This window comes from Toxotes jaculatrix, chromosome 6 (assembly GCF_017976425.1).
Source record: "Toxotes jaculatrix isolate fToxJac2 chromosome 6, fToxJac2.pri, whole genome shotgun sequence".
In the NCBI taxonomy this organism is placed as follows: domain Eukaryota; kingdom Metazoa; phylum Chordata; class Actinopteri; family Toxotidae; genus Toxotes; species Toxotes jaculatrix.
The window spans coordinates 10,690,793-10,712,884 of record NC_054399.1 but is presented as its reverse complement, the minus strand read 5'-3'; the positions used below and the strand labels follow the sequence as shown (position 1 = coordinate 10,712,884).

The 22,092-nt window shown below is 41.5% G+C and overlaps 2 protein-coding genes across 8 annotated transcripts in view; both read right to left on the bottom strand.

Moving 5' to 3' along the window:
* Nucleotides 1-546: 546 nt before the first annotated feature.
* Nucleotides 547-5,643, bottom strand: use1 (unconventional SNARE in the ER 1 homolog (S. cerevisiae)). 2 transcript variants are annotated; one of them, XM_041041257.1, is made up of 8 exons: nt 5,532-5,643; nt 4,405-4,454; nt 4,012-4,090; nt 3,652-3,804; nt 3,443-3,458; nt 3,271-3,301; nt 2,845-3,007; nt 547-2,091 (listed from the first exon to the last, which is right to left on the bottom strand). In XM_041041257.1, the coding sequence occupies exons 1-8, from the start codon at nt 5,628-5,630 to the stop codon at nt 1,909-1,911; spliced, it is 774 nt and encodes a 257-aa protein (XP_040897191.1). In that variant the 5' UTR covers nt 5,631-5,643; the 3' UTR covers nt 547-1,908. The 2 variants fall into 2 exon arrangements, with proteins under 2 accessions (XP_040897191.1, XP_040897192.1); XM_041041258.1 differs by having other exon boundaries at nt 5,542-5,621.
* A 2,347-nt stretch (nt 5,644-7,990) lies between these two features.
* Nucleotides 7,991-22,092, bottom strand: part of LOC121182944 (unconventional myosin-IXb) — a 53,130-nt gene continuing 39,028 nt past the window's right edge. Inside the window, exons 17-44 of one of the 6 annotated variants that reach the window (XM_041039625.1) lie at nt 20,527-20,640; nt 19,873-19,912; nt 19,586-19,708; nt 19,394-19,474; nt 18,970-19,080; nt 18,468-18,593; nt 18,211-18,360; nt 17,922-18,082; nt 16,560-17,756; nt 16,076-16,151; nt 15,826-15,944; nt 14,882-15,000; nt 14,124-14,317; nt 13,922-14,029; nt 13,639-13,809; nt 13,513-13,554; nt 13,290-13,401; nt 13,098-13,171; nt 12,196-12,388; nt 11,922-12,050; nt 11,551-11,656; nt 11,194-11,325; nt 10,953-11,076; nt 10,617-10,667; nt 9,622-9,737; nt 9,380-9,519; nt 9,203-9,256; nt 8,761-8,901 (exon numbers count right to left, since the gene is read on the bottom strand). In XM_041039625.1, coding sequence (XP_040895559.1) covers nt 9,243-9,256; nt 9,380-9,519; nt 9,622-9,737; nt 10,617-10,667; nt 10,953-11,076; nt 11,194-11,325; nt 11,551-11,656; nt 11,922-12,050; nt 12,196-12,388; nt 13,098-13,171; nt 13,290-13,401; nt 13,513-13,554; nt 13,639-13,809; nt 13,922-14,029; nt 14,124-14,317; nt 14,882-15,000; nt 15,826-15,944; nt 16,076-16,151; nt 16,560-17,756; nt 17,922-18,082; nt 18,211-18,360; nt 18,468-18,593; nt 18,970-19,080; nt 19,394-19,474; nt 19,586-19,708; nt 19,873-19,912; nt 20,527-20,640 — 4,123 coding nt within the window. In that variant the 3' untranslated portion in view covers nt 8,761-8,901; nt 9,203-9,242. Of the gene's footprint in view, nt 8,902-9,202; nt 9,257-9,367; nt 9,520-9,621; nt 9,738-10,616; nt 10,668-10,952; nt 11,077-11,193; nt 11,326-11,550; nt 11,657-11,921; nt 12,051-12,195; nt 12,389-13,097; nt 13,172-13,289; nt 13,402-13,512; nt 13,555-13,638; nt 13,810-13,921; nt 14,030-14,123; nt 14,318-14,881; nt 15,001-15,825; nt 15,945-16,075; nt 16,152-16,559; nt 17,757-17,921; nt 18,083-18,210; nt 18,361-18,467; nt 18,594-18,969; nt 19,081-19,393; nt 19,475-19,585; nt 19,709-19,872; nt 19,913-20,526; nt 20,641-22,092 lie in introns of all 6 variants that reach the window. The other 5 variants (XR_005894177.1, XM_041039623.1, XM_041039626.1 and 2 more) reach the window with 5 other exon arrangements.

The window sequence follows — 22,092 nt, the reverse complement described above, 5'->3', positions numbered from 1 at the left end:
CATGAGGCGGGGCAGGGAGACGGGAGAGAGAGGAAGGGCCAGGGGGCAGAGCTGCAAGCCTGGGCAAGCCAGTCAGCTCCACAGGCCTCATATGACAGTTAGGCTAACAACATGGGAGGAATGTTAACCTGTGAGAAGTTTCTTCTGGGTATTTGAATGTGTGAAACATACAGTCTTAAACCAGATACCTTACTGCTATCGGGCTCAAATTAAGGAGGAACAAAAGCTGAAAAACCCACAGAGTCACATATGGTCACCGTGTGCTTTTTTTGTGGCCAACTGCCTTTATTTAGCCATACTTCAATCCTCAGATCACTTCTAAATGAGTAGTGGGGTTAATTTAGGATTCACGGCGTGATCAGGCCATCAGGGTCATGGAGGTCATTGCGTGCTCATATTGTAGGAGCACGACTGACACACACTGGCCGCATGAAGTCACTGCATCATCACTTATTTCGACAAAGACAGAGGGTGTCATGAACAACTCCCAAAGATCCCCTACAGTACTCACATTTATTATTCAATCAAAGGAGGCGGAATTATTTAGATTTTTGCTGGAATCAGTTTACTTTGTTGTGATCCTATGAACACACAAACAATGTTTATAAGGGGTTGGAACACGGGGTTACAGTCATTTAATGAGGACAAAATCTTACTTCATCAACATCAGCAGCCTCAGCAGTCACCACTACAACGGATATCATCACCTGACGTACATGTATGGAACCATCCACCAAACCTCACAGACTCTTCAATAATGGACAGGACTGACGATGTTGGAAATATGCGGAGCGATGAAATGAATTAAATCTAACAGCGCAAAGGTCTAAACCTCTCGACGATGAACGCTTCCAAAACTTTTGCCAGCAGTTGAAAAATAAAAGTTTTATGTGATATTTGTTTTGTAAATTGTAATAATATTTTATTTAAGGGAAACAACTGGTAACGCTTCACTTTAACCACCACCATTTAACACTCATATGCATTATATGAACATGTCATAAATGGTTTATAACACACTATAATGTAGTTGATAATGTATAAAGATTTGATTAATGTGTTTTAAAGTCCTGCTGTGGTCACACAGAACTGGAGACCGATGTATACTCTGTAATCTTCATATGAGAAGTTATTATTGTTGACAAATACTGTACATTAATAATAATAATGTCTGCACTTATAGTGTGTTATAAACCATTTATTAAACATTTATGTGGTGCTTATAAATACTAAAGAGGGGGGTTAAAGTAAAGTGTTACCAAATCATTTTAGGCTTTAGCACACCCACACTTATTTATAAGTCAGACTGTTTTGGACTCAGTTTTCAGGTAACTGAAACAGTACTAAAATTGTTGATTTCCAGTGCAACGTGAAGCAGATGGTGGACGGTTCATGAGCTCTCTTTGATTATATGCATGGTGGAGAATAATGTTCTACAAAACATGACTTTGACTTGAGTCCCACAAAGTGAGAAAGTGCATACGTGTACTGAATGGCTAGCAGCCTACCTGATAGGGGATTAAAATAATTAAGGCTCAGTCCCTGCTGTCTGGCTGTTAAGACTAGTGTATGTTACTGCTCCCAAAAAAGGCTCTGCAGGTAGCTCTTTAACCTTGATTCATGTTCTGTCCTGTTTAAAAAAAAACAAAAAAAAAACATGAATACTGATGCTTCAAACCACCTTCTGCATTTTTATCTATCTTTCATCAGCCTGTTTAGAGGAAGAATTTCAGTTTCAAAAGTGCAAACTTTTCAGTCCGTCAGACTGAGGTGTTTTGGTTCTGACCGCTACTGATCTGTATCACACATACAGACATGATGTGTAGATCTATGGAGGCCTATGTGGCTACTGCTCTTGTAAACACAGGAGAGGATGTAGGGCTAAGAGTTCAGGACTGCGCACAGTCATCATCTGAGTCTGGGGAAGAGTCTGATGAAGAGGATCATACTGATAAAGGCGAAAGAGACCAGGATGAGCATCAGCCACAGGAGCCAGTTCACGGATTTCTTGGTGTGCTGCTCCAATCGCTCAGACTCCGTCTTCAGCTTCTCAAAGTTCAGGTCTGCCTGGCGCATGGACTGATTCAGAGTCTGGGAAATGTCAAGATAAATTTATATCAGTCAGACCTACAATCCAGTTTAGTGAAAGGAATAATAACTCACAGATCAGCTCTTCTGCACATAATGGATTCACAGGCTGGTTGTGAGCATTACTTATCTTATACTGCCCACTTGTGGACAGAATCAGCTGAGATGTGTGGTATCAGGAGGAGAAAATGTTTTGAGGGAACAGGAATATAAACATAAACATATACCAGAGACCAAACCCCAGAGAAAATGTGGAAGATGTGAAATATAAAAACATTTCTCAATCTGTTTAATGGGTCTGACAAAAACCTGGGCAACAAACCAAAAACACATAACATTACAGAATAATCGACAAACCCTGAGTTTGCTTATTTTATGTTCAATAAAAGCTTTCCCAGTTGTGTTTGAAATCCGTCTCTTTAAAAAAAAAAAACTGCAACATCGATCCATCATCTAGTCACATGCATCTGCCTCATCTTGCCTTGATCATTAACAGGCACCTGCTTCCTTTTAACACATGATCTTGAACATTATTGTTTTTGCCTTTTCTTGAATTGTGTCCTCCATGACTAACACACACACGATTAGCCATCAGTTGAATACTGAGCTTATTCCCATAAACAAGTCTGAAATTTAGTGATGTGTTACTTTAGAAATGTTTGTTTAGTCCTTATTTTGGCAGGTAAATATATAATATATAATTGAAGTGCATAGTATGGTGATTGTTGTGACACTTGGAAGTGTTCATCCAGTTACCTGGTTGTCCTGCCTGATGATATTCTGTGCTGCCATAGTGTTGTTCTTCAGATTTCGGGCCAGGTTGAGCATGTCCTCTGCCAGCTTCTCCTGCAGGTTGTGGTGATGCTGCAGGACAGCATCCAGCTCTGCAGCAGACTGACGTTCATCCAGAGGGAAACCTCTGTGCGCATTGAGAAGGTATTATTAACAGTGAAGAGTGCAGTGATAAAATCATTTAGAGCAACAATTTTTAAAAGGATTTAACAGTAAGTAGCGGCACAGTGTCCTGACTCAAGTTCTGTAAGACACAAATTAAACAGAGCTGTGAATGAACCTCGACATTTTGAGGAGGAAATCAGTGGATGTTACACACTGACAATTTAGTAAATAAGGTTATATCCATCATTAGTACTTACTGAGACAAAATAATATTTTAAAATTTACCTTCTGTTTCGCAAGTCTGTCTCTGATGTGCCTACAGAGAGGAAAGAGTTAAAGAGATTTAACTCTCACAAAATACATCTCCAGAATTCCAGTTTGCTAAAAATTGCTAGCTACCATTCCTCAGAAGAGATACTGAATCCAAAATCCTGTTGACTTGCAAAATAATTCTTACCTTTGCCTGATAAAACCTGTGATGACATGAAAGAGGAACATTTGTGAGTTAAACAGAAGGTGAGTGATGTAGGGAATTCAAATCAATTTCTGAATCCAGTTTTTCTACCAAACCTCAAGGTGTTTTAATAAGGAGAGCACAGCTTTTGTAGCTAAGTATGAATAAAAATGTCTTCATGGTGACTTTACTGTTACAGAAAGAAATCCTACCGTGCCGAGCAGCTCGTTCCGCATCTCTCCTGTACACCGGGCCTTTGTCTGCATGTGGACAGTTTTAGTGGCAGGCATCCTCTCGTTGGCTATTGTGGGCGTTCGCCCGGGGGCGAGGAACTGATTAGCTAAAGCTTTTTCTGTTGGTGAAGACTGTGGAGGAGAACAAATAAATAAATAAATAAATAGAATTGGTCTTTAAATGTTTGTCTGAATTTAAGATTAAACATAAAGAATGACAACAAACTACTGATTATATCACTCCTAGAAATATTAAGAAATGCTAACACATCCAGTACATAATGTGGAAAAGGGGAAACATTCTTATAGGCAATAAATCTGTGAAATACTGCCACTGACCAGTTTCTCTGCCTCCAGGAGTCCTTTCAGAAAATCTACTTTTCTCGTGTATTCTGCCAGGACCTCTGCTGTGGGTTTGCTGGACAAAGACATAATACGTTATTGAATAACTATTTTTACACTTCTTTACAAACTCATTGAGAGGTCATGAATAAAACAAGGGCGTAACAGAAGCACTGTTTGTTAAAAAAAAAAACAATGGAAAAAGATTTGCATGCATCAGAAGTTTTGTGGTTTGCAAGTGATGAAAATCTTTAGTAGCCTTTCCATATGTGACTCAAGGTCACAGTAAACATTTGACAGCAGGGACTTATGTGTATTACCAATTAGCAATAATAAAAATAAATATAAATATAAATATAAATATATTAAGACGTGACATTGTGGTGATACCTTGGGCTTTTCCTCAGAGCCACCAGCATCTCCTCTAGGGCACCAACATACTAGAGGAGATAAAACAGAAACAGTAATTGTTCACTTTTTTTTTTTTTTAATATGTTGAAAGTTTGAAACAGACATGAACTTGAGCTCTACTGTGCCTTAGTGCTGTCAGTCTTAAATGAAACAAGACTAAAGCAGCACTGAAAATCTAAACACACTCTTTGGTATATTAAAAAAAAGAAATACATCTAGATGTTAGTCCTGTCTGTAATCCACCACACAATAATTTGCCACCTCATAACTGACAGTGTTTTACCAGGGAATTAAGCAGGTGTTTGTAATGAACATCAGTGGCATTTCACATTTAACTAATACTGGCAAACTAGACGAAACTGTAAGCTGACTCATAATGATGATGAAAGAGGCAAGTCTGCACACTCAGCTGCCAGTTAATCAGTCGAATATTCGTCGTTTAGAAAAAGTAATGTATACAGAGCTGCAAGGAGTAGTCGTTTAGTACAAGCTTTCCTTAAAGATTCACACAGTAACTTAATCAACAACTATTCAATAAGTGTTTTAGTCTTTTTGTGTTTATTAAGGCAAAAATGCCAAACATTTGCTGGTTTCAGGTTCTGAAACATCAGGATCCGATGTTTTCCTTTGTCATAGATGAAAGAAAACTGAATATTTACTAGCACTGTCAACAAAATAAAAGTGTTTGCAATAAAAGTGTTTTCTCTTTACTTGAATCAGTGTGTCCCCAGTGCAGTACAGATTTTAATGTGACGGTGTGTGTGTTTACGTGTGAATATGTGGACGGTAATTTTAAACGTCGCTGTCTGTAGCTCAGATCAACCATTAATGATTTTTGCTAACGGGCAGCACGACGTTACTCTGTCACTCGCACACAAAACTAACTGAACAAGATTAGCACACAACCTAAAAGTCAATGCACAATATTTAAATGTTTTTTTAACTGTGAAACATGATTCTGTTCCTGTTTTCTTTTCATCGAGTGACGACGTGGCTAACAAGCAGCTGCGACTAACAACAACAGCGACAGTCATGCTAACTTTAGCTTAAGAAGGAACAAACAGCTCCCGGCGGTTAGATTTCCTCCGTGTTTATGTTGCTTTTACCTTCTCTAACCTCCACTCTGTCGCTCCTCGTTTCTCCGAGGCGATAGATTCACAGCGAGATAGCAGTCTGACGAAATTGATTTCTAATCTGGAAGCCATGTTTGAAGCCGACTCACCGTCGCAGCAATATGACGCAACGACCCTCCGACAAGCGGCAACCCACTCTGACGTTAGGAATTGGTATTTGAACTGCGGTTTTGAAGCCTCGAGGCAATTTGACCGTCGCCATCTTTTTTCTTTTTTTTTTGGAGCCAGAAGTTACCATATTTGGACAAGGGGCGGGGCTGGGCTGAGTGAGAGCACGAGAAGTAATCTTAGTAGCTAAATACATAAATAAAATAAATAAATACATAAATAAAGCCCTTCAAAATTCAGTAAAGGGGAAATGATCATGTGTGCCAGTTTGTTCGCTGCTTAAGTTTTCTTCTTGTATTTTTGTTTACCCTCAAACACAGCCCAATGTCATGCACTTATGTATGTGTATATATATATAAATATATGTATGTGTATATGTGTATATGTGTATATGTGTATATGTATATATGTCTTTCTCTCTCTCTACAGTTTTTAATGTGCAATAAAGGTATTTATGAAGTTCTTGCTGTAAGTTTGTTGATGGTATTTTTCATACCTTCATTCTGTTGGCACAGGTCATTCCGTTTTCAGTGTGGAAACCTTTTGAATTACAGTTAAAGAAAAACAGTTTAGTTAAGACACGGTGGACCACAATGAATCACATATAACAGCTTGTCAGATGACAGGTGCATGAATGTCTGCCTCAGCTGGTACTCTGTGTGTGTGTGTCAGTTTTATCAAGTCATTGCTACACCTTCACTGGAAACAGGCACCAAATTCATTCAGTCAGATCAATATAGAATCTTCTTATTTCTTTATACGAGTTGTGAAGAGACTAAAACAATAAGCTTTTCCCAAAGACTGAATGTCAGAGTTAGAGGATGAAGATTTTCAACACATCAGCAAAGACTTTCATCTGTTGATTATCACTTCTGATTTGTCTGTAACCTATGAGGAACCAGTTTAGGCCTGTAAAGTACTTTTTAAAATGTAATAAAGAAAAAAAATCAAAATAAAGGCAGCATATCACAATTTTTTCTTTTGATTCAGAACCACTGTTGAAGTCCGTTTTAACAAATAAATTATAAAGACTGTTTGTGTAAATGCAAATGCACGGTTAAATATTTGTGTGGTGGATCAAAATATCAAATCCTCCCCAAATGAGAGAAAGAAGGAGCTGACTCAAGATGCACGGATATATAATCTTACTTCATATTACTATTCAAAATGTTGGGTGCCAATGGTCTAAGTGCATCTGTTAACCCTTTTTGGAGGAGACTAATTTATGGAGAGTTTGTCAATGACCTCTGATGGTTTATAGCTTATATCAAAAAAGTACATAGCCTGAATATTCATCCTTTAATTACTTGTAAATTGATCCTTCTTCATTGTCTACTGCATAAAAAGGTGTTATGTACCCAAAATCAACAGCGAGAAACTTTTTCAATTGCGCCTGATCAAATCACACAGCGGCAGGTGTTATAAGCATCATGTTCTGTATTGTCATGTTAATACTAATAACCATTACAGTTCACGTCATTCAGTCCCAACCATACACTCTCTGTTACACATTACACATCTTCCTCATAATCCAGACAGACTAGCAGACATCATTCAACAGCAGTCAGAGAGGAACATTAGTATTACATTTCATACAAAGTTGAAATGTGCAGAAATCAGCAGAACCTGCTCATTACGGGACTGTCCACAGCTGAGTGAAGCCAAGCTCCTTTTAGAAAAGGGGTAAGGTGAGTCCGAGGGGCTTTGAGCTTTAAAGACATCGTGGCACGGCTGATGCATAATGGCCGGTGTTGTGTTTTGCGTTCGTGTTGTCTCAAAAGGAAAAAAAGTGGCGTGTGCTGCTCTCCTTTCCCTTTGCTATGTGAGGGCGTCGACTTCGCATCTGGTGCTTGCTGTGCGGCAGGTAAAAGGCGGTGGAGGCGGACAGACTGATGTGCTTTCTACAACAGTCACTGTGCATGTTTAGGTCCTTGCTCTGAACATGGTCTGTCTCGTGTTGGTTCAGTACAACAAACACAAAACTCTGAGACAAAGGTACCCTCTCTTTATCCCAGATAACCCTCCCTCCCTCCCTCTACAAGTACTGTTCCATAACAACAACACGAGAAATGAGCTTCTTGTTCAAATTACTGTACATTATCAAGGCACTAGCTAACATTTCAGTGAGCATGTTTTGCTCAGTAGGAGAACTAAGAAATGAAAAGTGCGACTGAAACCTCTATTATTTCCTTGAATTAGCACAAATGTATTTAAAAAATAGGAGAAAGACAAAAAAAAACTAAACAAAATTCCATCATTATGAGGCTACAGTAAAATCCAGCCTGTGTCCCTGCTGAATTCGCTGACAGTAACCACAATATATCAAAATGATAGAAAAGGTGCTCGGCAGCATCTTGTCCAGTTTTTTTTTTTTTTACTGTCATACAGGACAACAAGACTTTAAACATGTTAGCAGTTCCTTGATCACCTTCCCTCTGACGACAGCAACTGGAGCAGCCTCCTCTGTGTCTCTCTTCGGTTCATCTTTGCACATCTCACCATGCCAATAATTTCTCTTCCTCTATGTGATTCGTGATTTTATCCTCTCCTGGCTTTCTACAATCCCATCACAGTCGTGTGTTTACCCTGAAAGCCATTTCTACTCATTTCCTTTTGTCTGTTCAGAGATTGTTGCTTTTAATCTTCTTCACTTCGCCATCTTTTCTGTTCTGTCCTGCTCAGACGTCCTCTTCCATGCAAGGTACGTCAGGATCAGAAAAGCGCCTCTGGCCCTTCGAGGCCTGTGTCTCACGGTGCTGGTGCTGAGGACACGGTGTCACCAAGGAGATGGAGGAGGAGGAGGAGGAGGCGGAGGGAGGGCAGGAGGAGAAATGCAATAATAGGTCACAATCAGGGCTGTCGATGTACAGGGACTGGGTGCTGTCTTTACGGCGGCCCGGCTGATCTCTTCTCTTGAACAAATAGTTAAATGCTTGATTTACAGGAGGAGTGTGAGTCTGAGCTAGACTCGAGGTTGCGGACTGGGAGAGGACGCCTGGGGGGAGTTTAACCGTGTCTGGGATGATGGGGTTACGGCGTCGCAGCAGAGGCCTGATGGAGGCGTTGGAGGTTTCGGAGGTTGAGGAAGCGCAGCTGGAAATAGAAGAGGTGGAGCTAGCATGGGTGAGCGTTGGCAGCAAGACGCGTCCACCAAGGACTTTAGGTCGCTGGGCCAGGTCGGATGGTTTGGGTGGACAAATTGGCCTGTATCTCCTCAGCTGGGAACCACCTTGTCCTGGAAGAGAGGAAAAGGGGAAGATGAGGAAAAATATACATGCTGTCCTTAAAGAATCACACATTAATCCTGAGAGGGTGAAGACCAATGGAAGATCATGCAACCATGTTGTCTACAAAAAATTATGTTCAGTGAGCTACAATTAGGCATTTGATTTGAAATGGTGTGCCAAATGGTCAGTTAATTCATTTGGATAACGTTTGAGCATGCCACACATGCATTTACATGCATACATGGGTGTGCACACGTATGCACACAAACACACACACAAACACACAAACACGGTTGCTGTTCCTCCAACCTGCTTTGTTACAGAGCAGACGTCACAGCCCCAATCACCATCACTGGTCCAGACCTGCACCACAAAACACAGGAAGGGCCCAAACCAGCGGCCCCCAGTGCTCTGGTCAGAAACCCACAGGTGAGCCAGAGAAACAGGTAGAAGGAGTGAAAGTCCAGACTGTACCTTAATACTGACCTTCAGGCTCTGAGCTGTGGGCAGATAAGCGCTGCTGCTCGTCCAAAAGACTCTCAGAACTCAGCGAGGCTTCAGAGTCCAAGTTCTCCTGGTCTGAACCGGGCTGCTCCATCTCTGGCAATCGGCAGGCCAAGTCTTCTCTACAGAGGAACAGATGATAAAGACACCAGATAGGTGAGAGACTGGAGAGGGACACTGTACCTTGGTGAATACAGACAAATTAATAAAGAAGACATCTTTACTTCTCCTGTTTGATGGACTTGATGCGTTCCACCAGGTTCTTCTCGGCCTCTGTGTCCGAGTCCAGAGGCTCGTTCTCAGGGACCACACTGAGATCAGAACTGACCTTCTCATGCATCTGCAGGAGACATAACATCACAATCTGATGTGTCACCCAACTCAACCTAAAAGTGTCCATTACATAGTTATATAAATATAATTCTAATTATATTTATACAATAAGTAACAAAAAACATGAAATAGCCATAACAGAGCGATGGCTTTGAGCCAGATCTGAAACTGATTCCAGGGTTTGTTAGTGAGAAGAGCGAGGGTGGATGGTGCCTGTGGATTTCATGCACCTACACATAATTCTTACAGCACTTCTGTGAAAAGGAATAATTTAAAGGGAGAAAAATAAATGAAGTGACAAAAAATAAGCTATCAAACACATTTGCTCTTTCAAAACAGTATCAGTGTGAGGGGGGGGCAAACTGTTCATAGCTACGATAAAGGGTTAGAAGACACAACTACCAAAACCCAGACACCTCTAATCACTTCACAAATAACATGACATACAGAACTTTGTGGTCTTCTTTCAATGAAAAAAAAAAAAGATATGAAGACAGTGGAACAGCACAAAGACAAATATGCATCATTACGATCAAGCTTTGAAAGGTAAGTCATTCCTTCCAAAGATGGCAAGTACAACACCAACCCAGAACCATCTTGTCCTCTCGTAGAGAGAGCAAGAAAAATAGCAAACAGGAAATCCTTCACATCACAAGCAAGATCTAAACCAGACTAACAGCAACATGCAATCTGCTACCAGTTAGTAAGGAAGTGAAAAAAGTATTAAGGAAAGATGGATTAAAAATAATAATAAAAAATAAAATACAGCCAGAGCGTCAAAAGTCACCCACATCTAACATGCCATGCACAAGTGCTTCTACATGGCACAGTACAACTCACTACAACTACTAGATCTACTGTACCAGAAGAACCCATTGATACATACCACCACTCCTTTGTAAGGAGCTGAGAACCTGAGAGGTAAATGCCAGTAGGGCTAAGGAGAGACAAGGAACATCGGCCATGTTACCCATGTAACTGCAGAATGACAGCTTCTGATACTGGCGTTGTTGTGTGATTTAAATGATGTCGAAAAATAACACTGATTTACAAATACACAGGGTATTTCATCATGATTCATTACTGACAGGTGACTTTTTAAATGTTTCAGAGTTCGTCGTTTACATCCAGGCTAAACAGAAATCTAAAAATTGCCACTGTTTTGGGAGCACACTGAATCGAACAAAGGTGACCCAGAGCGAGGCGGGGTTCAGTTCCTCACCGTGTTTTTTCTCTTGAGTTTGAGCTGGTTAACAGCCAGAGCCTCAGCGTATTCCAGCTGCTCGATCTCCTCCATCTTCTCATTGTAGAGTCTTATCTGCTCATTGATGAGCATCTCTAAACACCTACAGAGGGAGGAGAGGACATGATGTCAAACAGTAGGAGTATGTATATTGATTTACAGCAACAATTCTAAATTATAAAAGCAGATTTTGGTGTTCTTGCTTTCAGGGCAGTCTTACGTGGTCGTCTTGGCAACATCCTTCATGCTGAGCAGCGGGTCAGCGCTGTCTGGACAGCGTAGGACACACGGGGCAAAAACTATGGCCAACGAGTTTGGAGACATGCGGTTATGCGCCTCCTCTTTACACACCCTGAAAGAGAATTTACTAAATATTAATTTATTAGTTATTTAGCTGCATCTACTTATAATCCATATCCACTCTGGGATATATTCAATACATTTGTAATAAGTGATAAAATAGCCTCCAAAAAAAAATAAGTGAGTTTGATATTTGGATTGCATACATTTTGAGAACAATAGTGGATATATATATAACATATTCAAATATATAAGGCCACAATGAGAGAATCCCTACCTGACGAGGTGGAAGACGAGTCTCTCCAACGTGCTGAAGTTTGCTATAGGAAGCTCATCCAGCACTTTGTAGATGGCACGAAGCTGCTCCTGCTTCTCTGGCAGTTCTGGAGGAAGGTAAAAAAAAAAAACAAAAACATAATGACTCATAACCCATAATAATATATTAACACTAAGAGTCCTTCATATTTCAAAAATGTCTTTATTTAATTTTTAATCATGTGTGATTAACAGTTTCCACCTTAAATGTCAAATTTTAGCCTCACCTGACTAGTAGCCAATTTAAAAAAAAAAAAAAAAAAGAGAATTTAAACTACAGACCAACAAGTCTACTGTAAAATGCTGCCCCCTGGTGGGGAACAGTATGCTCACCCACTGCATGTAGGAAGTCACTGTAATGAGTGAAAGTCATGAGTGGGTCCGGCAGCTCCCTCAACCACTGTTTGACCAGGCCAGTCACCGTGTGGATGGGGTAGTCTTCAAGGCAGACCTGGCTGGGGTCTAAATACATCAACAATGTCTCGTCAATAGAGAAATTGACAGAGTTTTTGCGTGTATGGTTAGTTAAACAAAAAGGCTGGTAAATAAAGATAATGCAGTTGCCCAGTTAATCATTAGTTAAGTGTAAACATTGTGCAGATCTAACCAGTTTCCAGTCGCTGGTGCAGCTCTTTCATTCTGTTGGCAGAGCCAGACTTGCGGTAGATGCCCTCAGTGTAGATGCCGTTCATCTCCACGTGCTCCAGCATCATCTCCAGCACCATGGGTACTGGGTTCTTGTCGCTGACCAGATGACACACACGCACCCCGAAGTGCTGACCACCGGACTCTTCATCACTCTGTGAATTCAGACAGGCAGCAGCAGTCAGTAAGAAGTCTACTCATCCAATCCGCTCTCCACGATCTATCTACAACATCCTTCCAAATCGTACATTGTTGAAATATTATACTTTGCAACTAAGGTTAAGGAAAGTTTTGTTTAAGCATTATGGTAAAATATGACAAACTTCCCTTCCCCAGAGTTTCAAAACACGGAGAATTAATGCAGGACAATACAGAGAGCCAAGTTCCTGCCCCACTTCTGGGTTAGCTACTGTTCCTCTGGGTTTCTTTGCTAAATATAATTTGTCAAAGAGAGTTATGTTCACCAGTCTTTTGAAAAACTAAAACATGATACTTAATACATCACTGCATATTAAGCTAAATAGGGACCTATTTCTGTATTGGCAAGTAAAATTTCAACACCTTTTATTTTAACAAAGATTGAAAGACTGATAATGTTCCCATGTGGCCTTGACAGTGTTTATGAACCTTTATTTGGGCTCACACTGAGTCATAATAGAGCAACCGACTTATTTTATCTGTGTTAAAATGAGGTGTTTAAATTTTACAAGCCGGTGCTATGATATTCCGTCATTTATCTAAAAATACAAACAGAGAACAGCAAGGGCCATGTTTCAGACTTTATGAGAAAATATGGCTGAGTCTTGCAGAACAGAGGCTGTCATTAATCTTGGACTGTGTGTGTGTCCAGACATAAAAACCTACCTTTTTGGCACAGAAGGTGGAGCAGTCAGTGACTATTTTGCAGATGCACTTCTTATGGCACACCATTTTACAATCTGTAAAACAAGATTTAAAAAAAAAATGTATAAATGAATGCATTATGGTGATTTAGTCTCAAGGTTTTGAACACAAATGAGAAGCAAGAGAAAGAGTTTTGTTGGGGTGTTAACTCACAGCTGCACACGTAGGCCTTCTCCATGCCCCAGATGTAAGAGCTACACTGGTCACACGACTGCATAATGCTGACCTGATAGTTTACGAAAACATGATCCAGGGGGCTCTCCATCTAACAAGACAGACAGTCGCTCCATTAAAAATCCTAATGTATAATGAATTAAAATGATCTATTTTATGATTTATTTTGTACAAAAGACAACTCCAAACTCTGCTCACTTACACTTTTATCTTTTTTCCTCCTCTTCTTCTGAGCTTTAGCGGGCTGCAAAAACAAAGAAAGGTGTGAATATATTACTTTTTCATATCTGGACTAATTAGACTGAATGATAATGAATCTGTGTTTCACCTTTGCAGGTTCAGCTTCCTCCTTTTTCATCTCTCCTCTGATGAAACCGTCCAACACTGACTGGAACAAATTGACCACAAGTTGAACTTCTCCTTTCTTCTTGTCGCCCGCCAGGTAGATCACTTTGTTCTGGTAACTCGTCATCAGACCTTTGTAGGCAATGGTGGGTTTCTGGTAAAATTTTGTGGGACAGGAGAGAAAATGAGGGAGAGGAGAGGATGGTGACGAAGAGCTTTGATCAGTATGTATTGTGTATGTGTTTTGTGTCTGCAGACAGACTTACTGTGAGCGAATACATGGCTTTGATATTCTCTCTGAACTGCTTGGTGGCCGTTACAAAGATGTCCTCTGTGGCTGACAGCGGCTTCCCCCTGGAGCGGAAATCGTTGACCTAACCAGAAACACATAACAAAACATATTTTTGTGGGTAAATAAGCTTAAATTATTCCCTACAACTGGTAAACCTCTTATTGTCCTTCATTTACCGTGTTGCACAGAAACTCGTCAAGGTGCCGTAGCTCGTTGGAGTTGGTGATTTCCCGGTCCAGCGAGGCATTCCACTGCTCCGAGACCCGTGTGGCACGACTGATCTTTATGGAGGGGTTACGGCCTAAACCTTTATCACTGTGGTCACCGTGTGGCTGGGAAATAGGCCGGAATGGATGTCCAGATGTTGGGGCTGAAAAGGATCGTAAAACAGACTACATGAGGAAAAGTGCTACTTCTCTACCTCCGTTCTCAAACTTCTAATTCAGACTTCTAATTCAGACTTCTAATGCAGAATGTACACGATGCATAAGTACCATGGATGAAACAAAACCCAAAGTAAAGTTATTTTGTTATCACTGAGCGTGATCCAGCACGGGTCAGTATTTTCTCAGAAAGCAAACAGCAGGGTTAGCTGAGGCACGGGAATAATAAATGATAATACACCTGTGTTTTCTCTCCATGTCTCACTTCATGAGGTGTGATAGCGGTGAACTAAAGCAGTTGTAGTGCAGTTAGTTAGCGCAGATCAATATTTGATCTCAGTCTCGATGATGAAATATAAACAGTTTAATGATTTTTTTCAAGTGTTTCATAGAATTAATCTTCTTTCTATCAGGTTTGGGCAAACGAAGCCCAACAAACCCAAATAAATTAAAGGAAGGAACTGAATGTCCCTGCTCTAGCAAATCCATACAATTATTTTAGAGCTTGATAAGGACAGACTCAACTTCTGCTCCCTGTTTGTACTGTTTACCTTCCCCTCCTGGTGGCTTTTCATTGAGAACCTGAGAAAGTGTCAGCTCTCCGTTGTCCGGAGTCTGTGCCTCTTTGTGGGGTCGTTTTTTCAAAATCTTGCTGAAGAAACCACCTGACCTGCAGGACACAAACACACAAGATGCTTTAGACAATACTCATAAATATTGTTCAGCAAAACTGTTGTATAACACTGAAAGGATTGATGTTCATGCTGGATGCAGGAAAGAAATTTTCCAGCGTGGATTTACGATATCACAGAGTCATATCTCATAACTCATTTGTTTCTAATAGCAGAGCACAGTCTCCTTAGTGTTGCTAACGGTTGTGGCTGTGTGTGACCTGGAATATTTCTTGGCAACAGACAAAACAGATAATTTAAGCAAATAACTAAGACATCAAGTATTTAAAAATGGCATCAAAACTTAATTATCCGGGAACAGTCTGCTTTTAAAGGGCCACAAACCAAGCTGTGCTCCAGCTGTGTCACCATAGCAACAATACAAATTAAAAACAAAGCAATCCACCCAATGCCTCTCTCTCTGATTATAGCTTTGGCCCAGTGACTGAGCGTTACGCGTACATTTCGGACACATAAATCCATTCATAGGAAATTCAGTTATCAGGAATTTCCATCTGTGAACATGACACGTCACACAAGGAGGTCAGGGTAGATCGGTTAAACAAATTTTCCCACAAATCTAATTCAAGCAGACACTGAAATGGGTTTAGAGGAAAGTGAGAATAATTCACAGTGCTTTCCTAATGATTTCTTTTATTACAGAATCTACCTTCACTGATACTACAGACACAGTCGCCTGCGCTGTGCTTCACTCACCTCCTTTACAAACAAATGTATGGACCAAAATGCTTTTTGTCATATTAAATAACAAACCATCACAAGCCTGTGTCTACTGTATAAACCAGTTTGGTGCAGTGCAGTACCTGTCTGGTGTGGATGGCATGGAGTGGGCTGAATCTTGGTGACCAGAACCACCGTGCTGTTTCCTTCTGATGGAGCTCCCCTTTGAGCCGTCACCATGGCCTTCTGAGGGGGAAATCAACTGCAGGACAGGTTTGAGAAATTATTAGACAGTTAGGGCAGATTTTTTGCAATTTTAAATGTCAAAAACATCTATCCGGACTTTTAAAACAAGACATGCTGCATTAAAATAGATATACAACACATAAATACCTCTCTGGCTGATACAATGCCAGCTCCTTCAGAACCTGGAGACAGACTGTCAATTGATGATGAGGCTGCTTCACTCCTGCAGATGGACAGGCAGAGACATAAAGATACAAATCAATTTATGAAAAGATGACAACTGTGGGATTTCTTACACAAGCAAACAAAATGTTGGAAATGTTTCTTAGAAGATCTACTGTGACTTTATATAATCATATATAAATATAATTATAATTTAATTCTATAAATTATGTAAACAGGATAAAAAACCCATTCTTGCACTTTAAAGGATAAGTCTGGCAATATTCTATATTTTTGTAATTGTTAACAAATCTCCTGTTGGTGGCACTCAGCCCCAAGTTCATTTGTTTCTACTGATCTTGTAATGTATTCATTCTACTGATCGAGAATGAAAAATACAGAATATCTCCAGACTTGTCCTCTAACATGAGGGTAGATCTGAGAATATGACCAATAACAGAAGACATACAGTGGTTGTTTTTTCCTCCTTTCTTCCCGGTTGGGGGTTGAAGGAGGGCTGGTGTTCTCAGGGTATTCTCCATCACTTCTCCTTCCCCTCCACTTCTCGGGCTTCTCTTTAATCGCCCCAGGGCGGCGATGCAGGCTTACAGCTCCCCCACCCTCCCCTAGGCCGTTTCTCTCAGGTGCAGTGTCAGCGGGCTGCAGGGACAGCGTAGATGGACGAACAGGAGCAGAAGCGGGAGGAGGGGAAGTTTTTGCTTCCTTCTTCCCTCCCTTGTCTTCTTTCATTTTCCAGGCCACAAAGGTGTACTGGTCAAGCTCTTTGCTCTCTGATCGCTCTTTCAGCTTAGAGGTCTCCTGGCTTTTGCCCTTCGGTGGGGATGTTTGGTCCTTACTGGTGGCTGAGGATGAGGAGGCGGCTCGATCAGTCTCTCTCTGGTTGTGTTCCAGCCCTCTTCGTCTCCTCTGCTCTCTCTTCTGGCCCCTGTTAATAGCTGCAGATCGTACTCTGTTATGTTGAGCACTGGAAGGTGTGGAGGTAGTGCTCGGAGCCTGTTTACCTGACGCTGCCTGACCGGGAGATGTGGGTGTACGTGATTTGGAGGTGACCCCATCAGAGGGCAGACCTGGTTTTGAATCTGACTGTTCTAGTGTTTGGTTCTCCAAATCCTCCTCTTCCTCCTCCTCCTCTTTCTCATCCAGCTGAGGTCCAGCCTCAGCCAGGGTACCGTAGGCCTCCAAATTTAATTCCTCATCCTCATCCTCCAGCTCTTCATCCTTGTCCTGTTCCTCCTCCTCTTTATGTGAGACTGATTTAACTTCTCCATCCTCTTCTCCTCTCTCCTCCTCCATCTCCTGGATGGGGAGGCTGTCATCCAGCATCTCCTCTGTGACCAGCTCTATATCTGGATCGTCTCTTGTTTGAGGCTCTTTTGCCAGCCTTTTCTCCTCCTCCTCTTCTCTCTTCTTCTGCTCTTCCTGTTCTTTCCTAGCAGCCTCTTCTTCCTCTGCTCTCCTCCTGGTTTCCTCTTCTTCTTCTTTCCTTCTTGCTTCTTCCTCCATCCTCCTCCTTGCTTCCTCCTCTGCTTTTCTTCTTGCCTCTTCCTCCTCTTCCCTCCTCTTTCGTTCCTCTTCTTCTGCCCTCCTCTGAGCTTCTTTTTCCTCTTCCTCCAGTCTCTGTTTCTCCTCACGTATGGACTGACACCTGTAAAACATAAAACATAAATATGACAGCCATCCATGTTTTTTAAAAAATGTTTTTACAGCATGTCCATCAGGGGTCCAGCACACTTGTTCTAGACCATACTTTTAGTATTAACAAAACCAACTATAGATACTATAGAGACATGGACTGTGTCTATGTTCTTACCTCCTGCGTGCTGAATGGCCTCTGACCAAGGCTTGTATTTTGGTAGCACCTCGTCTTTGGCGGTGGTACTCGAACCTCTGTCTGTGCCCTCTCCACACAGCCTGGATCAAAGTGGCTGCACGTCGCCTTTGCTCCTCCTTGCAGTACCCACGCCATGAACACTAATAGAGAGGAGAGGGAATATCCGGATTGTTTAATTCTCTCCCAAATATTAAAAAAGGAACAAAACAATTCAAACTAATATAGTGACACAGCAGGCCAAAATCTTAAATGTTGCATGTGTGTTTACCTGGATCAAGATGGCTGCCTGTCTCATGTCCAAAAACTCTTTCCTCTGCAGACGAGCTCTGAACCAACGCTGAAGGAAGATAATCTTACGCATTACATCCTTGTGCAGCGTGTCCTGCAGCTGCTGTCGCTCCAACTCCTTCAAGAAGACCTGAAGAGAGAGAAATGCACTAGAATTCAGATGAATGACATTCAAAATTGTACAGAAACAAAGGGAGACAAGAACATAAAATGAACTGAAAGTATACAACAGAGCACCTTTGTTTTGCCTATCTGGTACGTAGTGGGGTCCAGGCCCATCTTCTTCTCAAGCAGTGCTGAGATGTCCTCTTTACAAGGTGTGGCGTTCTTCGGCAGCAAAACGCCGAACTGCTCAATAAACTCCTGCAGAGACGAGAAAACAAAGGCCTTATGGACTACTCAAGGCAGGACATGTTGTAGTGATGAATAACCCAAACCTCATGTCAGGTATTAAACAGTACATATGTTACATACAGCAATGTCATCAACATGTTTCATCATTACAGCACAGTAAGAATTTCAACATCTCTGAAAACTGTGGGCCAAGGATTTCATAAAGATATTTATCTTGAATTACATTGTGACCTTGTCTTCATGTGTGTTAGTGGTGCTGTTGCAGGCCATTGTATCAGCTTCTATTCAAAGTCAAAATACTACATCTTCAGTGCCTGGTGTGACATTCTACATGCTGCGTGATTATCTCATGGATGTTCCTAAAAGAGGGGTAACTTTGCAGTACCTGGAATGTGTACTTGGCTCCGTAGCCTGACCTCCTAATACGAACAGTTTCCAGCATTCCTGTGTATCGCAGCTGCTGAACCACCAAGGCCTCATCCAGATACATCTCCCTCTGCTCATTTATAAGGACACAAGAAGCACATTTGGTTATATTCTTAGCATTTAAGATTCACATATTCACAAAGTAACAATCGCTGATATAATATATCATTGTGACAATTTTCATACCTCAGGTTTTATATTGACTTTAAAATCCTGTTTAATATAATCTTGCTTCAGTTTACAAAAGGTAAAAGATTTGTTTAAGAGAGGTACACAAAATTACACTATATGCACAATGTACACTCAAGATTTCCTCTTGTAATGCCTTTAAGCTGGAAGAAAACATTCAATATTTGAACAGAAGCTATTAAACAGAGTCTTACCTTCTCAGCATTGGAGCGGATACAGCGAATGAAGAAAGGCTCTGCTCTGTTCAGAGTCTCCAGGAGTTTGGTCAGAGAAGTCTGAAGGAAACAACGAGACGGGTTTGCTAAATGGTGGGGACTGCTGCTGATGGATGGTGTGTTAGGCGTAAAATGCCCAGTTTCTGTGTATAATGAGCTGAGTGATTCTACCTGGAACTGAGCACTGATGCTAGGGGGCTTCTTCTTCTTGTGCAGGTGGAGCAGAGACTTGGTAGTGCGATCGTGCAGCGTCAGGCTCACAATGAACTTCAGAGACCGAGAATCCAGCAAATTCTGCACAGCAGTAATACAGTGAAGTTATCTCCCACTTGCACTCAGTCATTACGATTCTAACAAAAGGAAGGCAAACTGCCTTCCTTGGTTTATATGACTGTAGAAGCATTTTTCTTTTTATTTGTCTCTAATTTTTGTGTCACAGTTCATTTCCTCAGGTTTACCTTGGGGATGACCTGCTTCTGTCTGATGCTCTTGTTTTTCCTGTGGAAAAAAGGGAAAAAAAAAAGAAGCAGGTTGAGTCTGAGGGAGTGAAGTGTTAAAAGCTGAGGCAGGAGGATGAAATGGCGTGTGAGAAGTCGGGTTAGTACGGAGGGGTGACTTCTTCATGCGCAGTGTCAGTCAGTGATGAATCAAGGGTTGCACCTGGAAGACGGGACAAATGATGGACAAAGGCAAGGCAAGGAATGAGTGACAGGAAAAGGATGATGGTGAAGTGGAGGCAGGAGTTTGCTGCAGGAGATGGGAAGTAGAACCTAAACAATCAGCCCAGCAGAGACTCTCCATACAGACAGACATGTTCATGTTCTCTATCTTGCTGTCAGACTGCAGAACTTGCTGCAAATTCTAACATGCTGCGAGGCCACTGGGACATATTTTCACAAGATGCTCCAAAAGTCCTCACATGCCAGCACAGTCTTCTGATGATGTCCATGCAGCAATCACCAAAATAAGTATTCAAGGCGTTTGAGTTTGAGCCCTTCAAGAAAACTAGATACTATCTACAAACAGTGCTATTCATGTAATGTCTGCTGATGAGCCGACTACACTGGACTAATTCAGAGAAGAGCTGACGCCAGGTCTGTCTGCAGACTCACTGGAGGACGTGTCGCGGGAAGCGGAGGCGACCCCAGGACTGCAGCAGCTTGCGAGGGTCCTCACCATCCAGCTGCAAGTTCTTAATGGAGCTGATGATCTCTGCATGCATGTCTCTGATCACACCATAAACAAACACCCAGAGTGGAGTGGGAGGGAGAGGGGGAGGAGGGAGAGGAAAAACAGAAGAAAGGTTGGAAAAACCCACAAAAGGACGAAGGGAGGAAAAATAAAAACAAACCCATAAAGCGGGGAGTGACAGCACACCACTGTTAAGACACCTTGGAGGAAAACACACCACCGCAGTAACCCAAGACAAGAACACACACTGCAGGATAGTTGGGGGTCTGCTATCAAGAGAAACTTCAGCTTTTGCTCTCTGCTCATCCGTGAAGAATAACCCATGTAATGTATTCTCCCGCTGCTCATGTTTATGTACATGGAAACCACAAGACACACTAGACCACCCAACCATGCTGCCATATCCCTTTTAAAAACAGAAAAAGACACACACACACAAAGAGACATGGGGGCATGTAGGGGTTGTATTCACACCCTGTATCCCTGCCACTGTGGTAGTTAACATGCAGAGCTGAGCTGACGTTCAGAGTGGCTGGCCATCTGTTTCCATGCTGGAATTGTTACTGGCTGTGTGACTGTAAGTTGTTACTGGTGAGGTTTTTGGATTTATGGTCCTTTATCTGGTGCTGGTGTTACACTGCACACGGAGTCTGATGAGGTTAATGTGGAGACATTTCCATGTCCCAGAGCTTGTCCATGCAATGCTTTTCAATACTTACCATGAATGACAATGAAAACAGAGGAGGCAAAGCAGTGAAGAAATGGGCAGCGTATGTAGTAAATGAGTCACAGTGAACCTGACCTCTACACCTCTGTTGTTGCAGCTCTGGGTGATTAAATAATGGTAACAGTGTGCTTAGAGGTTCAACAGTTAGGTTAGATATTCTGTCTTAAAAAACACAACCCAGTAATTTCAGATCTGAAAGCAGGAGGTAGAAAGTCAAGGTTCAGAGGGCCCAACAATCCAAAAGTATTCTCTGTGGTTTTGTTCCATTCTGAGAAAGCTCTCCTAATTTTCTTTGTCTATTTGACTAGGGGTCTGTATGTGTTTGAATACATGTGTGCTTCCAGTGATTCACAGTTGATGTAAGTAATCCGGGTAGCTAATCAGAGCAGGCCAGTACAAACACCTTCCTGTGCTCTATAGCAAGAATAATAAACACGAGGAAGGAGAGAGATTATCGCAGCTACAGAAAAAGATTGGGATTACAGTGAGGGAAGAGAGGGAATTCAAGGTAAAAGCCAAATGCCTTTTACCTTGAATTCCCTCTCATTTAATCATATTAAAAAGCTAAATAAATATTCAGTTTTTTTTTGAAGGTGGGAGAAAACTCAAGAGAATGGACAAAACCGACACTGTTTACCCAAAATAAAGCACATTTCTTTCCTGCTTGGCCTCATGTCTTCATTCTTTTCTCCTGTCCACCAAATTCACTTACTTCTTACTCTCATAGCTAGCAAAGATGTCTTCAAAGGCCTCAAGAGGG

Bases quoted from the DNA above. Each gene is read 5' to 3' on its own strand.
- use1 (XM_041041257.1), bottom strand. From the start codon at position 5,630: ATGGCTTCCAGATTAGAAATCAATTTCGTCAGACTGCTATCTCGCTGT. The intron at 4,455-5,531 runs GTAAAAGCAACA...TATCTCCTCTAG, and splicing joins CAGAGTGGAGGTTAGAGAAG to TATGTTGGTGCCCTAGAGGA. The intron at 3,805-4,011 runs GTCAGTGGCAGT...TCTCCTCCACAG, and splicing joins TCCTGGAGGCAGAGAAACTG to TCTTCACCAACAGAAAAAGC.